The 17,904-nt window shown below is 44.4% G+C and overlaps 1 protein-coding gene across 2 annotated transcripts in view; it reads right to left on the bottom strand.

Annotated features, from left to right (window-relative positions):
* Positions 1–17,904, bottom strand: part of LOC112555414 (von Willebrand factor D and EGF domain-containing protein-like) — a 72,146-nt gene that overhangs the window by 35,663 nt on the left and 18,579 nt on the right. Inside the window, exon 2 of one of the 2 annotated variants that reach the window (XM_025223798.1) lies at positions 14,999–15,195. The exons of the other annotated variant lie outside the window; for it this stretch is intronic. Coding sequence (XP_025079583.1) covers positions 14,999–15,195 — 197 coding nt within the window. The remainder of the gene's footprint in view (positions 1–14,998; positions 15,196–17,904) is intronic. 2 annotated transcript variants of the gene reach the window in all.

Here is a 17,904-nt window from a genome sequence, read left to right on the forward strand (position 1 = left end):
AACAGAGAAATCTGTAATCCAGTGGACAGGGAGTCGTAACTTTAGCTCATTCATACTCTCGTCACTATCAGGACCATCACCGCTATGAGGGTAATTGCAGTGGTCTCTTGTAACCGTTCCCCGCCACTCAACAGCCGAAAACCCACTAGGGTTCGGTGAGACCTCGGCTCCCACGGGATGCCACGACTACGATATAGTTACCAAACATCCGAGTATTCAAGATATTCCCGGAATACAATACTGACACCATCACAATATTTACAATGTTCAAAGCTCCCCATCGACTTTGTGTTATCCAAGAATATTCCTCCCAATAATTCGCCGGCAGCCATACGGGTCCCCGTATTATCAGCCAAAGGTCTGAACCCGTCTAAATCAGTAAAATAATACACTTGACCCCAAACGATATTCGAGGCTACCCACGTCGTAATAGTATCCGTATGTCGCATCTAATAACTCTCACCTCGGGTAACGTAACACAGTTATATCAGTTCTGCATGAGCACTCTCAGGCCGTTATGTCACACGGCAGTGACTTAGGCACACTTACCGAATCCCCCGTCTTCCTCGAATCCTCGAATCCAGCAATAGCCACAGTCACGCTTTCCTGACATTAATTACCACTAACAATGCACTACATGTCTGATCTCCATACACAGGTATACCATTCACCGATCCACTTCTCTACACCCCATGTTTTTAAAGTTAAAATATCAAAATAGCTTTAAAGCGAACCACTTATCCTGAACAATCCCCAGAAAAGCCACACCAAACAAAACTTACTGTCCAGACTCACGTGCAAATCTCTCACCGGTAAAGCAGTCCTGGAGGCACAATGCTGTCACAAACGCAGACCAGGTGGGTCCGGTGTGCTGGGTCTGTCTGTCACGAAACCAAGTCACCGCAAAAGCATCTTCCCCCATCGAGGATAGTCGCGCCTGCCCAGCGCCCCCAACCAGATTCAGTCCGGAGAAACACCCAACGCCAGCCGATTCGCGGTAACCTTCCCACCTAACATCTCGGCACTGGCAGACGGAAAATCAGCTCCCCGGACAAAGGAAACAGTCTGGTCAACGTATACATTCCAGAATATGATTTCCATTCCATCTGAATCGATTCAACAGCCCTAGTTATCGACGAAAAGAGACTGACCCCACCAGACAGGCTCAGATCTACAACACACTCAGATTGTCACCCAAATACATTCACCCTCATTTCTCCAAACATCTCAATACAATCAGAGCCAGTGTGTGCCTTTATGATTTGGTCGAACGCGCATCATCGCTCATATTTTATGTACAGCAACCCGGTGACCACCTAATCCCTCCCATGCTCGCCTCCTTTGTAGGATGTTAAGGTCATTGGGGAAGTAGAAAGTCTAGATCCGAGAGGAAGTGCAGATCATGTGCCTGGATGTGCCTGCGGTGAAAAGTACTAGAAACTGCTATTTAGTTCGGGTTCGTTTTTTTTTTTAAACACATTTTCATGTGAAGGATTCTCTGTTTGTAGCATCTTTATTTTGGCAGGCCTATCTGACTACCTACGGGTGCCCTGCAATGCTAGTAGTAAGACAAACACACAAAATTAATTGTTTAACGACACTGACTTGTCAACTGACCATTTAGGGGGCAGAGAGTAGTCTTCCAACACACAATCATTCTTGTCATCAGATTATATACCCACCACACCGATTATTCATACAGGACTTCTATATACACCACATTCGTGATTTTTGGTACCTATTTAGGAGACAACAATTTTTTTTTTTCTTCATTCCTTTCTGTTACCAAGGGCAATTCTCCTCTCGCTTCTGCGGCTCTCGCCATCCATTTAACTTCCCACATCAACTTTACAAACACCGATTTGCACTGCACCTGTGTAGCATATCCCACGTCCTCCATTACAGCACGTGCCCTGTCATCCCCCACACGCAACTCGGGACCCCCATACAAACCGCGTCCCATCGGATGGGATGCGAAGCACCAGCACACATTTCGTAATTTCCCTCTAACCGACTACTGATATCGCACAAATAATTTTACCTCTTCATTCATTCATCCAGCGATTAACATCTTTCCTCCTGAACATCTATTGTATGTGAAGTACAAGAATATATCGAACCACACAGCCGAAAATGGGTCTTCCAGGTGCCATCACAACCAGATTGTTCCCTCCCATCGGAACCCATGGGCAACATCACCGCTCACCCAGGCCTGCGGCCGGGATGGGACACCGGCATAAATTGCCATGCCGACTGGAGCGACGGAATAGAAAATATGTCCCAAATGGACAAAACTAACCGCATTATCCCAGGGGCTGCACCTCTCTGCCTTTTCATCTAAATCAAATAAAATACCGCACCCCAAACTAAACGGCAAACACTCTTTGACACCCCCACCTTGAGGCTCTCGCCCACCACACAGATTCTTCCCTCCACCCCACCCACGCCCACACCCACATCCAAGCACCTCCAAATTAGAGACTCCGTACCTGGCTTCCCCAAGAAGAAAAGTCCAGAGTTATCAAAAATATCATTACCAGCTTTTTATTAAGTCAGCATCTACTTCCTCATCTCATCCTCTTGTTCATCAACCACCCCCACTACCGCATTTTTACCCTCTATTCTTACTATCTTTATCACTGCTTGATACACCCTCTATCCTGTCGACACCCCATTAATTCTCCTCTTCTGACGTTTCAAAATCGACAAGCACAGGGCTAGACCCAATTGGTAACACACACCGTTCCCTTCACTGTAATCCAACCAAGAGGTCCAGGAGAGTAGGTATTTGTAAAATATCTAATACATCTGCCGGAGACTGGGAGAACTAGTCAAACACAGTAACAGCGCTCATCCACTACCTAACACTCTGTCAAACAAACATAAGAATCTCTGTCTAAACGAATAATGAACTAACTTTGAAAGCAAAAATGCAAGACTCGAAGTCATCTGTTCAAAACAAGCACAAAACCAAAAAGCACCAAAAAAAACAAAGTTAAGTACACTCAGCTACAACACCCAAGAAGCTGAACCTCCCCGCCCCCTAACACCCAAGCAAAACAAACATCCACTGACAAATAACTACCCCCAACAAAGATAGAAGCCACAGCAAAGCCACAGGCGTCGGCCCGTAGACCGAGACTGGCCAGCACACTCCCACAGCAGAACCACACCCTAACGCGACTCGATCTCAGACCGCACAAACTAGCAACGCATCCGTGCTGTTAATCACCCAACTCTTATCATTAAACATTCAGCAGCCCAGCTCCCCCCGCTCAGTCGTCCTCGGCACAACCACACGGCGCTCGCTAATATAACTCCCTTCTCGAATACTCCATTGGCATCTGCAAACACCGACAACTCTGTCAAAAGGTCATGGAAGAAAACTGCCTCCTAATCAACACCGCATAACCCTCCACCAAAAGCAGACTTACCCCCCGAATAGAGAACCCTCCCACAAGGAACCTGCTCAAGTAAGACCATTCAACAAACGACTTGAAAAGCACCAGTTATCATCTCAAGTCGCAAATATTAGCCTCCTGTTCAAAAAAAGCAGTTGACCAAATAGACAAGACAGGATCACGACAAGAAAGATCTATAATTACACGATGATCCATACCCTGTTATCCGTCGATCATCGAAAGCTTGAAGAAAGTCGTCGCCCTTCTAATCCAACCTGTGCACGCCCACCTCGGGCAGACCCACCGTCTCTTTGGCGGTAAGACAGCTGGGATCGCAAGCCCTCGACCTCGCATCAGCAATCGCCCCTTCACGAACCCGCCATCACATCCACGACACATCCCAGCCACCTGCCTTTCTGTCCGACCAACTCGCACAACCTGCGTCATGGACCCCCCAAACAGCGCGACGGACAACAATGCAAACTTTAACTTCGCTGTGATTTCTTTACACCCCAGCTAAAGCACCACCCACAGAATGTCTAATAATCCCCCCCCCACCCCCAGCCAACTACGCTTAAAATAGTTGCGCTAGCAACGCAACCGGTGTTGCTTCGCACATCTCGATGTTAAATGCACCCTGTGTGCGTGTGTGTGAACCAGATAAGGAATAACCTTCTGACTGTAAATGCCCCACATCATCCATTTAGCAACACGCGGGCAAAGACTTTCCAAGCCCAACCATCATGATCAACCCACCAACATTCCAGAATACGTACACCAACCAAATCAGTCAACAACATCGACCCGTCATTTCAACATTCGTTAGATCCAGGAATAACGTCTGTACCAGCAGAAATTACAATCTTATTTTCAGCATCAAAGCTTTTCATCACAGAATCAACCCTTACCGTCCTCTTAAATACCGCACATGCCCATCCCCATCACTACCGCCTCATCCATAATACCCTCTCCATCCTGCCTGCATCCACACACCCTACTATCAGGCATGCGTAGACTATGTTACATGTAAAATATTCTTCATCGACAGTAATGTATCCATTGTTCACACTCAGACAAATTACTAGTGTCTGCCTCTATACCCTCCCCCCTTAGCGAACGCTTCTCCTACTCGCCTAGCCAATCTCTGCTACATATTTTCTAAGCACATCAGCAACTCATCAGTCTAGTAAGTAATCAGATAACCAGCTATAATCCTTTACCAACAGTAGCCTGTTGAAGAGTTTTTTCCTTCACTACTCACAACCTAATCACATAAGACAACAGCCCAACAACAAACTTCTGCTTTTCCATTAATCTGTAATCATTCCGGTTTTGTTCAAAAAGCTAAGGGAACCTGAGTCCCAGCGCTATACACCACCCACCCAGTCGAATCCATCTTTTATTGCGACATCCCAAGACTCAAAATTTTCACATAGACACGCCTCACCGTACACAGATGGACTCTGATGCGAATTAGGAGGCGCAAGAGTACCGACTCCACCCCGCAATCCAACTGTAGGTGTTTAGTGTTGCCCTAAGACACTACAATCTCTCAGTCGTCTCCGGTGTGCGTTGAACGAGAATAGATGTTTTCCACTCTACTCCCGCAGCCCTCAGAGCGCTCCTTCGTCCCGTTCATGTCTGCTACCGTTTTTCAACTGCGTCTCTTGTACCTCTTCTTCCCTTCCCTTCTTCGATCTGCCAGAGATAGTCAGCAGGTTCTGTCACGAAGTCCGAGATAGATGACAGTTCAACCCCAGGTCCACCCACCCATACCCGCGTCCCCTGCCACTTTCTAGTGATGCCTCGTCCACTCCTTGTTTGCGTAACCAAGTTCTGACGGCTGGTGCTGAGCCGGAGGAAAGCCCAGTCCCTGCAGTTTCCCAGGATCTCACCCCTTTACCTCCTAATGCCCCCCAGCTCATCCCACACGCTAGTGATCCTCAAAAACAGTCGCGCACATCCTCCCTCTATTAGTTACAACGCCCAAGTAGCGTGCTGTGGGCTCAATATAAAGGAACCGCCTTTAGATATATAACCACTGCTGCCTTATTGTGAGGCACTAGCCCCCAGTTAAACCGATTGTTCTCAACCCAGTTTCTTCTCGTGCTTTGTCGTAGTCTAATCACCCCTAACCTCGCCGAGAAAACTTAGCAAGACGGTGGGTGTTGTTTTTCCCTGTATCTGGTGTTCCATGTTCAGCACAATTTTCTTGCCAACTCTTCTGCTGTACTGTACACTGAAACTGTCTACGTCACCACGCTGCTCACAACACCTCCAGCTTTTCTGAAATTGTTGTCCTTAGCAGGAGGCGTAACTTTATTCCGACAGCCCAAGCACAAGATCACATATATAACTCATCTCGCCAGTTTGTAATAACCAAAGAACATTGGGCTTGCCCTCTGTCTTACAGACACCAGCTGTCGAGTTGTCTAAAGGCATCTGTCACAAGAAGCACCCATACCGCCAGAGACTCGGTACTACTAGCTATTAGTTTTCGAGTACTAACTGCCTCGAATGACTACCTCTGACTTCCTTTGACTTGCTTAAACTCCAAAACATCCCTTATCATGGCAAAATCTCAATTCGTTTAATACTTCTGTGGCGTGTGTAACCGAGAGAAGACCGCCATGTAAGACGAAAGTGTAATGTAGGTGCCAACACACTTTCTGTACACGAACCTGCACAGTTATCATACTGTTAGACTACTTACACTGTATTAGAGCGAAAGACCTATTTGACTCACCTAATCTCAGAGCGATCCGGTACAAAGCCAATAAAAAACTGATCAATGAACTTGTCACTTAATTGTACTTTCCAGCTTAATATCAGAACGGCACGACAAAATAACTCACCGTCGGGTCTGCCCCCCCCGCTGCTGCTCTCTGCATTACTGCAAACAACGGAAAGATTTCTGTCTAACCAAAAAATGTAAATGAACCCTACAGGTACTCGTACATTCTGCACTTTACCCCACAAAACATCTTCTGGACACTTTGTAAGGCACCGCTCGCCTAAGTCACCCCAACTTAAACAGACGCCCCGACTACTCCCGGATACAAACTAGCAACTATACCGTATTCTGCTAAGATCTTTTATCCACACTATTTTCTAGTCCCCCCATAATCATAACCCCCTGCACCCCCCTTATAGAACAACAGGCCCCAGCACTAACATAGACCACACCCCAAAACTACAGTACTACACCCTTAATCTTATTTTTCTAACCCCTCCCAACATCGCTCGACCTCGTGTCTCCCCACCATCCACCGATGGTTGGATCTGACTTAACTCGCTGCACGAGCTTTGAATCTCTTCTGCTCCAATATCACACCTGCTGTGCATCGAGCATCCCCAAGTACACAACTAAACCAAATTCCACACCTAATATTGATTAGAATTTCAATCCCATATCGAAGTCATGCTTTCCATGAGACCTAACCATATCACAAAACAAGACCAGCAAATTAAACATGATGGTTCAATCGAAGCCACCCAGTTGAAAACGATTAGTACCCACCACGGGCGCCAACATCCAAGAAAGTCGCCCAGCTCAACTCTGTCTCCCTACTTTATTAAGACAGACCTAATGCTTCCAGCTTAGAGCAACCTTCCACCTCCATGTCGAATTCAACCAGACCTCAATCGACTCGCACTGTACACAGCCCAACGCTTTTTGAAAGGTGCGAAGGTTGTAAAAGAAGAGGTATTTTCACGACTGAAGATGCGCAATGAAATCACCGTTTGCAATATCTACATCTGTATAAGCCAATCCGCTGAAACGTCAATATAACTATTTTCATTTTCCAGGTGCCAAACTATTAACAATAATCTGCACAGTCTTTAATTGACATACCAACAAAGTCGTTCCTTCCATTTCCCCTCCAAAGTCACAATGAGACTACGAAATCCCCCGCTTACCTGAACACACATCACACAAATACTGAATTGTTGGAAAACATCCACTTCAGTTGACACATCTCTCTCGATACTTCTCTTTACTAGTATTATACATTTTTACTTCTAGTACGTGTCTTTTTTGGTACTGTCTCAGTTAACCTTGCTCGTCACTACTCCATACACCTCCGTTATCCCCATTCGTTAACAACCTGCCAACTAGAAAGGGAGAGAACAGTTTTTCCCGTCAAACCATCCGCCCTTCATTTAACACTTCCTTGAAGAAAGCTCCTTAATATATGTACTTTCATTACCTGTACGAGGAATCTTTAAAACCTTGAAATATTCTGCTCTGCTGATTGACTTGTGGCGGTTTCCCCCGCGAAGGGTCCACCTGACGACGTATATTTCGAAGGATGGACCCCACAAGTTCTTGGTGCCCCGTCTCGTCACCTCTGACTCTTGCTGGCTACGACTGACACCCTTTAGCCTCCGTTCCTGTCGTGCCACCACCGCTCTTCGACTCGTGATGTCCCCTCCAGTTTGACGTGCATCATTGAATCCCACCTGCAATCCCATTGACACTCACCCACAGGGGGCTTGAAAAACGAAAGATATCCACACAGTTAAGAAAAGCAATTATATTTTCATCCCCTATCCAAAATACAGATTCAGAGACAACTAACTCCTATTGATATTACTTGAGCGCCGCAAGAACAAAAAAGACTAATTATACTACCCCCCGACGAGGGCAGTGTTATTACACAGAGTGAACGACAGAACATATTCCCTGCGCTTCACCCCTACCTGACCCCTGCACCCCAGTTGACCGCCCCCGACAGGTCAACCATCCAAAGACACACTATCATCATCTGTCAGAGACGATTTGCACAGACCAGGAAGTGTTGACCTTATGCCCACGTTTGTCTTCTTCATCTCGTACTATTGGAGATGTGAGGGATATGTCTTAAGAATCGCGATTAATGGTTAAGAAAAATAGGGTAGATAGATTTATACGCATTAGTGATATGTATACTTACTATTATTCATGTGTATAACAACTTTTGTTTCAAATGAGTAAACTACATAATTGTAAGGAGACCACCTGTTGTATGCTGGCGATTCAATGTGTTCCACCCCTACCACTAGGAGGATAACAAAGGACTAACCATCCTTCTCCTATCTAAGAAATACTATCATGAATCCACCCAAAGGACTTAAAATCTCTAGACCACGATGAACCCGTTTTCAAAGTTTGCAGCCCTTAATTCTTTACATGCAAGATCAATTCTTTAGCTTTTATGATGGCATACCACGCCTACTTTCCTCAAAAGCGAGGAGTCTCCAAGATCCGAGTGAGGCAGAGTTCGTCAGACTGTTGCTCAAGACCACCAGACTTCTAGTGGCAGTTTCAAGATTAGCTGCCAAGTCCTTCATCTTGATCGCACCAGCAACAACCACACGTCACCTTAATAGCTCAATACCTCTAGATACAAGGAAACAAGTAAAGTACTAACAGGGAAATTCAAGAATAATATGAGGCCCTTTCAGGACGAGATGAGAGACAGAAACAAGTGCCCCAAGGGTCAATAACTCAACGAGCATTCGCGCAACCGACAGCCTGTACAGATTTCTAGGCGGAACAAGGGAAAGAAACATAAAGGGATGGCTCAAGAGACCTCAGCAAAGACTGAATCCAGCAAAGGATTCCAAACAGAAAGCTCAACCAACCACCGTGTCAAGACCAACCACGAGAAGCAGGGTCTCCCAAACTGAATATTGGATTAAGCCAAGCAAGCCTAACCATGTGAAACGCCGTCTGGCAGGAAAGACAAGGGGCGCTTCACCCATGAACTGACAGACCGGAAAAAGAACACGACGGGGAACATGAAGCGACTATGCGAAATAACACGAACTCACTGTCAGGCAGTGAACATTCAAAACAAGCCAGCGAAAGACATATAATGGCAACTAACCTTAAGAACGATGAGGACCAATAGACAGGTTGGTGGAACACTTCGACCAGACACTCCTTCTGGAATCGAACTCGTCCATCATCTTTCCTGACAAAGCCATCAGTAAACTGAATAAACTCGCAAGCATCATACACCAGCCCTCCCACTAAGACATAACTCATCAAGCGTCTATCAAAAGTATGAAAAGTGGCAAATCAACAGGCCCCGGATGGCATATTCCCCAAAAACTAAAGGCAGACCACGAAAACCCCAGGAACACCTTTACAGCCCTCTACACACCTACCAACATACCCCGCCAACTGCTAGCCACCTGTCACGTTACCCCAAAAAAAGAAACCTCTCTTAGTCATACAGCTGGCGGTGATACATCCCCCTGGCTCGTCCATCCCACCTAACACAAGTCCTAACAAGGTCTAATTACTAGACCGAGACTTATGAAGAAGGCACGCTAGAACAAGACACTACGACGCTGAGACCCAAAACAAGCACCGCGTGTTTAGCCAGGATATGTCATTTGCACTAACCTCACTCCACACCCCACCGCTGCGTATCAATCAAAAATTCAGCAACTCTATCGAGTGGCAATCCTCCCTTTACATATATTTTTGCTGGAACTGCTGAGAATGCCTTTCGACAGCGTAGACATTGACATAATCTAGAGGCTGTCATGATTCCCCCTGACCTATGGCATTCCACCTATCCCGCTCATAAATATTATTCAGGGATTGTACAACAACTCCGCTCCTGCCAAGTTCATTCACAAGTGGCAAAGCTCGCTAAACCTTTCGTAAGAGAATATCTAGGAAACGATTGTGCTTCGTGGTATCTCTCAAGGAGCATTGTCAACAAGGACGGTGAAGCGGACGATGACATCCAAAAGCTCGCATTAAGAAGACAGGATGATTTTAACACTTTACCGCCCATCTGGAACTCCGAGCATTATTCATTCTGCAGTACCAGATCCGCGCATTCTTTAACAATGCGAAAGCTGCCTACTTGTGGTTCTGAAATTATTGCTGAGAATGACAACCACGCATCAACAACAAGCTCCAGACCTTTACCAACCGATGCCCTACGCCATAATATGAATAGATGGCTGAGAGGATCTCTAACAGCAGCCTGTGGGAAAAGAACCAATACAATGCCACTACCCAGCCAAGACATCACAACAGTACAAATGGGCTGGATAGGACACACCGCTGCGCAAACCAGTGCACACATTGCCTACTGGGTCCAGCACTTGACTGAACCCTCATGGAAGAGGAGAGATTGGGGAGACCAAAGCAGACCTTGGAAAAGAGCAGTAGAGAGGGAGGCAAGGATGTGGGAACCACATGCACAAAACTGAAGTGCCGGCTCCTATACCGGGCTACGCCCGGAGAGGTGTGTTATTTGCCTTCTGCACCTGAAGGAGTAACAAGGAATAAACTACCCCTAAGCCTCACTGTTTGTAGAGAACTGTTAGCTGACAGATACTTAAGAATAGTTTTTAAGGTTTAGCGTGCTTTAACGCAGTATACATTGAGAGTGGATGGTAAAAACAGAAAAATCAAGAACTTCTTGCCTCCTTAGTTACGAGGCACTGGGCATACTCCACGGACAGTGCTTTGTGTTACTTTACTCCAGGAAATCTTTCTCTTAGTTATAACTACGGTCACAGGGGTAAAGAAACACCCGCTTTCTAACTACGGGAACAAGACGACTGCTCTTAACTTACAGCGGACAACTTACCCTTACTTTATTATTGCAATCCCTGCTTCAATTCCCCTATTTCTCTCTGTTTGATATGGCTGTGTTTAGCGAGAGGTTTGGCAGTATACATGTAGTTTACAGCCTCAAGCATTTATCGATACTTACTTGTATTCCAGTCCAGTACGTCCTAACACTCTCCAGCCAGGGTCCTTTTCTGATGAAATTTTGCTTGTAAAATGCACGCACTTTACAACTAACCTGTCAAGGAACCCGATCACGAAAACACAGTTATTAATCTCTCTTTCTTTGTCATTCTCACTTGCTCTAATAATGTGTGGGAGAAAACAGGATTTGCGTTATTGTGGAAAGGGAGGGTACAATATAACACGAGGATGTGAGCGGGGACCCAACTTTGCAAAAATTAACCGGGTTCTGATGTGTTGACAGTGCGTGTAAAGTCGACTATCTTACAATCAACCTCTCAAGCAATTGAAAAATTTAGAATGAAGTACCATGTGACGAGCTTTTCAACGGCTGTCTCTCTCTTTCTCTCGTTCGTTGTCTCTCTTTCTCAAATTCACTTCTCTCTTGTTTTCTCTATGATTATCTTTCTCTTTATTTCTTTCCTCTTGCCACACACTGTGCTGCCATTATAAACCCTAATATGCTTTCACAAATCTTCCATTAAGTCGACACTCCATGTATTTTGTTGGTCTTATTTCAGCACATCTCGGACTGCACAGTATATGCTAGCTTTCCCCTACATTGTATCATTTATACCAGTATGCCAACAGTAATTCAATAGCAAAACAATAACAATAACAATAAGTGATATAATTATATTTCATATTCTATTTGGCAACATAGCCAAAATATATAACAGTACGTCCTTCTGTTACGGCTTTAATCACTGTGTTGTCTGCAGTTAACATGTAATTATAAGCTCACGTTCTTGTTGAGGAGACCCGCAAGTTTAGCCCCGTCCAGTCTTGCAGCTTGCAACGGATAACTGACGTTTTCTGGCAGCACTTTAGGGTCCTCCAGGCCATTAAACAGCCAGACGAACTCAAAGGCTTGATCCGTGTCGTTGCCGCTAAAGGTCAGGTCACAGGTGAAGTAGAAGGTGTTTCGCTCTATCACAGGTCCTCGTAATCTCGGAGGGTCAGTCAGCTGTGGGTAGGCGTCTGTAGATAGAATAAAGAGCAGAACAAATGATGGACTCTCAGGTGAGGAAACACGTTTGTGAATATAGCAGACAGTTCACGGGGACGTAGCACGTGATAATTACATTCAGCGAAACTCAAAATTTCTTTGTCTTTACAACACCAAGCGAGTCGTTCCTTGTCTATGGCTGTCAGAAGGGCAATCGCATACTTGTAGTCCGTCTTAAACTAAATCTTACTGAGATTTGTTTCATTAGACAGGCACTCTTACGTCCATATATTACAGTGATGCATTCGCATACAAGAAAACATTTCCACCCACCTCTACAGCCGGGTGGAAAACCTGTGGGAGACCACTTTCCAGCTGGACATGGTGCGTCCTTTCCTGCAAAGTTCAACAAGCGGAGATCTTAAGAGCTGACACTCGCTTGCCTCACAAATACACCTTAACTATCATACCATTATGGACGTGCTTTGCCCTGAACCAGGTAAGGTGTTACTGATGGTTCCATTGATGATAACTAGCTGTCAATATTTACGGAAATGACGTCAAGAGCATGTTAACCTAATTTTCTTCACTGACAATACGCATAAGGTAGCATGACTTTGTTGAAGAGGTACATCAAAAGTGAACGATAACATTACATAAAGAGGAGTTAGAGGAAGAAATCAACCCCGGAGGGTAAACGGCATAATCTCTCATTTGCTATCATACGCATTCACGGATTCACTCACGCAAGCACGCACACATCCACACACACAACCACTGGCTTTCTCTCTCCCCCTCTCTACAAATCAGTAATCCTAATAAAACTGAAATAATTGTCTTTAAAAAAAGGTTGTTTCTTAGGGCTAAGTGAAAAATGGTCTATTTGAGAGAAACCACTGGAGGTAGTTAATAACTAAGTGTATTTGGGTTTTAACTTCACTACAGCAATCAGGGAGCGAAACAGCAATTAAATGGAAGAAAGCTACAGCAGATATAGTAAAAATATTTGTTCAACTTGTTCTTTTATATGCAGCTGAAATATGGGGGCTTTTACAGGATGACAGCCCAGTTGAAAAAGTATATCTCTTCGCTTGTAAACAGTTTCTAGATACCCCATTTCGCACACTGAGATTGTGCATGCAGAACTCGGGCTCTACCCACTTTTGGTTAACTGCTGCATAAAAACCATTAAATTCTGGTTCCGCCTGACGCTGATGAACATGGACCGTCTACTCAAACAAGCATACTTGCTCTTGTACAGCCTAGATGCTCAAGGGAAAAAGAACTACAAAAGTACGAGTAATGTTGGGAGCTATGGGCCTCAACCATGTCTGGTTAAACCAGGGCATGGTCAATCGTCAAATAATTTTGCTAGCCATGACATAAAAAATAATTGATGCTGGTCAACACAAATGGATTGCTTGCATAAGGCCAATTACAGGAAAAATAAGATGGTTGTTGTCCCGGATTAGATAAAGCGATGAAGCATCAGTCCCATGCGTGTATGTCGTCGTCAATGGCTCGTTTCGGGTCCTTAATCTACGGTGCCAACCTCTCCAAGAAACTGAATCGTCGTAGCCGAAGATATTTCAAAACGAAGAAACTTTATTTACAGTTTGTAATATCCATGTATTATACACACTGGCAAATCAGTGACACTCCGGACACAGAATCAGCGACACATGTTGGGACAAACCAAGCAGCGACACCTGCTACTGCAACAGCGACACGCACTTCACAACTCTGACCACAGCGACACTCGCTGATTGAAGGCTACCCACGTCTGAGACAACAATTATGTTATCGGCAACACGCCCACAATAGCTTCCGCGATACGACTACTCATAACACTCACACTCACACTCACTCTGGCCTTACAGACACTGTACAAAAGCTATCTAGAAACATCCAACCTCTTCTAGTCACGCATGAGCTCTCTCACACCGCACATTCCAGGTACTAAGGCTTACGTCTGTCACACATTTGCTAGAGGGGTGTAGGCGGTTCTAGTCAAAGCCGCGCGGCGGTCACCGGCAGGTCAGGCGGGGTCACATCAAAGCGTTGACCGGCGACACCATTCGATTTGTAACAAGGCACAGTGACCATTTCTATTACACTCTATTATACAGACCGTATCAATAAAAATGTCCTCCCACCAAGTTAGTCCGTGACATCAATATTCGTAAGAACCGCTTTATTTATAACAAGAACACTCATAATATACACGAGTGTCCATTTTGTGTATGATGCTCTCCATCTCCTTGATGCATGCAGAATCCTTAAATGAGCTTTGAAGTCCAAATGAAGTATACATTAACGGTCGATAAATGTATAGGTAAAAGGGAATAATCTAAACAGCGATTTAAAAAAAAGTTATTTTCGAATTACCTGCACAGTACGACATCGGGCAGGCTGGTGTTGGATGTAGATAGTAAACGTAAAAACCGTTACAGTTCTTGACCCCGATGTTGATAGCCTGTCCACAGCATGGGACACTAGAGGTGCCACCAGTCTGGAGGTTCGCGCATGCTCGCCTCGTTAGGATCCCGTCACTTACAGAGGGGTGAGTACCATTCATCCAGATTGGAACAGTCGTCCCGCACTGCACACGCACGCATTGTAGGAGAGCATGAAATGAGTCTGTTTCAGGCCTTAGGTCAAGTTTCTTTTTCAAGCTTATTCGAACAAATAATTGTGGAAAGTCGTTAAAGACACTGCAATACAATATTTTCTTGTCTTTGAGGACATAATTTCATTTTTCATTTTGTAACGAACAGTATCGTGTCAGTGAGTTCAAGTAAAGTCATTTTTATGGAATAATAATATTTTGTCTTGCTCTCTTATTAACAGATGGATAGATTAAAATTTTCAATTTCATACCTTTAAAGTATCGACGCATGTCTCAGGCATTTTACTCTCAGCATCTACCACAAACCGGTACCAGCCCGCCACTAGGTCAATGTCGCACAGTGGAGGCTCTGGGTAGGTCGTCACATAGGACACACTGCGGTGAACGTCCGTCAGGTTCTGGTAGTTTCCATAGAGACAAGGGTCAGGCGTTGTCTGCGCAGCGACATCTAAGTATGTACAAATAGGCAACTTATAACATCATTTTCCTTATCCTCACTATTGTCGGCGTCATCATCATTATTCTGTTGTATTGCTAGCAGTTAAATTACTTCCATTGTAATTGTTTGAGAGTGAGATTAGTTTTGTGTACTTATTTCAGATTGCCTTGGCTTTTGAACATGTATTAAAACAAGTACAGTATAACTGTAACGTTTTACGAAAGAGTGTGTTGAATGTGTTTGCGAGCGCGTGTAAACATCTGCATGTAAACCATGCTCGCCGCACTCTTTCACCTTTTTCAACAAAAAGGTCCGGCCAACGATTAACACATTTAATGTTTATGAAATTAATTAGCGATGAGATGTGGATGAAACAAAATAAAATAACGCTACTCCCCCAGCGTCAACCTCCCTCCTACGGTTAACAGACGGGCTGGCGGGACGACTGACTGAACCAGCAGGTTAATCCAATGAAGTACTTCACGCAGTTCGTGAAGCTAAGGAGATTAAAGCCGTATCGGCGAAGATGTTATATTCCGATTGAATTAATTACTACACCACACTCGGAATACACACGATAATACTCCATTGGGAAAAACGTTGGATATCCGTTGCAGGCAGTTAACCTCACACTGTTCACTCCCCAGGGAGCTCTGTACTCTGCAACTGCTTGGTCTCATCTGTCCCGAGAAACGTTAGAACCACCCAGTTAACTCATCCTTTTCTCCCTCCTGACCAATCAGGCACCCTTAGCGACCAGGTAACTAGGACGACCTCCTAACAGACTTTCTTGGAGACTGTGCCAACCAATCATAAGTACTACATGGCTCTCCATTGCCTACCGTCGCCCTAGTTACGCTGTCCTAAGTTCATTTACGTCATTCACTATATGACGCAAAAGAATCGTCACGCAGAGCCACGTCAGCGCTCGCGCGACTGTTCTTCCCTGACCACAAGGAGAATTAAAAATAAAAATGAATCTAATTAGATTCGCCTGAATCGCGAATCATTACAATAACCTCCATGTACAGACTTTCTAAAATCCATAAAACCAGGCCTGGTGTACAGGATTTTCCAACGCTATCCTGACGATAGTCCAGTCGGGGCTTCCTGAAAACCAGGCCAGTAACTGAGAGAGAAACCGAGTGTAGTCCATTTTCCACAAACCATGATCTGAACTCAGGGCCATTGAGAGCCAGCACCGGCCCTGAGGCAGACGACTTGCAAGACAAGTAGGTGGTAAAGCTCAAAGATTGAAGGGTAACAAGAGGCTAAAAACTTACATCACGAGCTTTCTCGTGTACATTCCGGTGAGTTTGAACAGATTCACTGAAGTAATCAATTAGTGTATAAGATCCCTAAATGTAAAAAAAATTTCGCTGATTGAAAAATTGTTCGTTTCAGGCTTTGAACATCAGCAGTTTCAGATGACGGACATTGCTGCAATCAAAAAATCTCTAATACTAGGCCACTCCTGGTGTGTTTACCTGAAAGAATTATTTATCAATAAATTATGAAAGTTAATTGATTTCAAAAAAGCATAATATTATAACCTATTAATTATTTTAAGTTATTGGGAACAAGGCGATTACAGTTAAAACAGCTGATTTAATTTATGTTGTATAAAATGAGAGATCAAAAGATTTAGCACTACAAAAAGTAATTCTTTGAAGAAGGAAGATGAATGGGAAGGGCTGATGGACGGGACCTACTTACAAGTCAGACGCAGCAGACGGCTAGAGTGGAGGGTATGAAAAGGTTAGCAGTGAATGTGTCTTTTCTTTTCAGTTTGTAAGCCGACAGGCGGGAAAGATTTTCATGGAAAAACTATCTTCATGCCCAACCCAGGGACGCGTTCTGCCGTCCATAGAGACGAGAGTTGTTTGTAGTGTGCGGTGAAGAAAGCTGCCCCATGCAAGACATGTGCTTGCTGACAATTAAACCACAGGTTTATTTAACGAAAGAGGAATCAAAAGAAAAAAAAAATGCACACATGCACAAGCAAAAGCAATAGGACACAAAACCTGACACCACCTAGTCACCCAGACTTCTCAATCACCACAACCAAGTGGACCAGGAACACGTTTAGCATTAGGGTGGGGCAAAGTCCATGCCGACAGTCAACGACATTCTCACTCGAACTTTTCAGACGAAAACAGGCGTAAATCACAATTTTACTTGCCTTGCTCTGACTAGTATTCAAGCTCTGCAGAACTAAAATGATTTTAAAAGGGCTTTCGCAAAATTCGTCGCTGTAAAGAAACATTAAAACATTTCACGGTTTTACTAAAATGTAAATAAATAAAGGCGTTTGTAAAAATTAACTGCTGTAGAGATTCGAAGCCACATATACCATCTTCGAACTCCACCTGTTGGTACGCGGAACCAGGACGAATATCGCGCTCGGAATCCGCAAAAAAGTACGGGACAGGCCCGAAGCTAATTCATTTGCAGAAAACAAAAATTGGCAGGTGACACGGGACACTTTGTACTGAATTTAACTTTACTTTTATTCTGACAGAATCACTATGGACAGTTGACTGTGTATTATGCATTCAGTTTATCTGATTTTTTTAATAGCAGATGCAACAAGATTCAAATGCCCATAATATTTATTAAATAATAATGGAAATATTATTAATATTATTCTTTGCTCGGCTTTTATAACATGAAGACTTGATGTCAACATGGACTATATATGTTCATCTTGGAAAATAT

This window comes from Pomacea canaliculata, linkage group LG14 (genome assembly GCF_003073045.1).
Source record: "Pomacea canaliculata isolate SZHN2017 linkage group LG14, ASM307304v1, whole genome shotgun sequence".
NCBI classification, from domain to species: domain Eukaryota; kingdom Metazoa; phylum Mollusca; class Gastropoda; order Architaenioglossa; family Ampullariidae; genus Pomacea; species Pomacea canaliculata.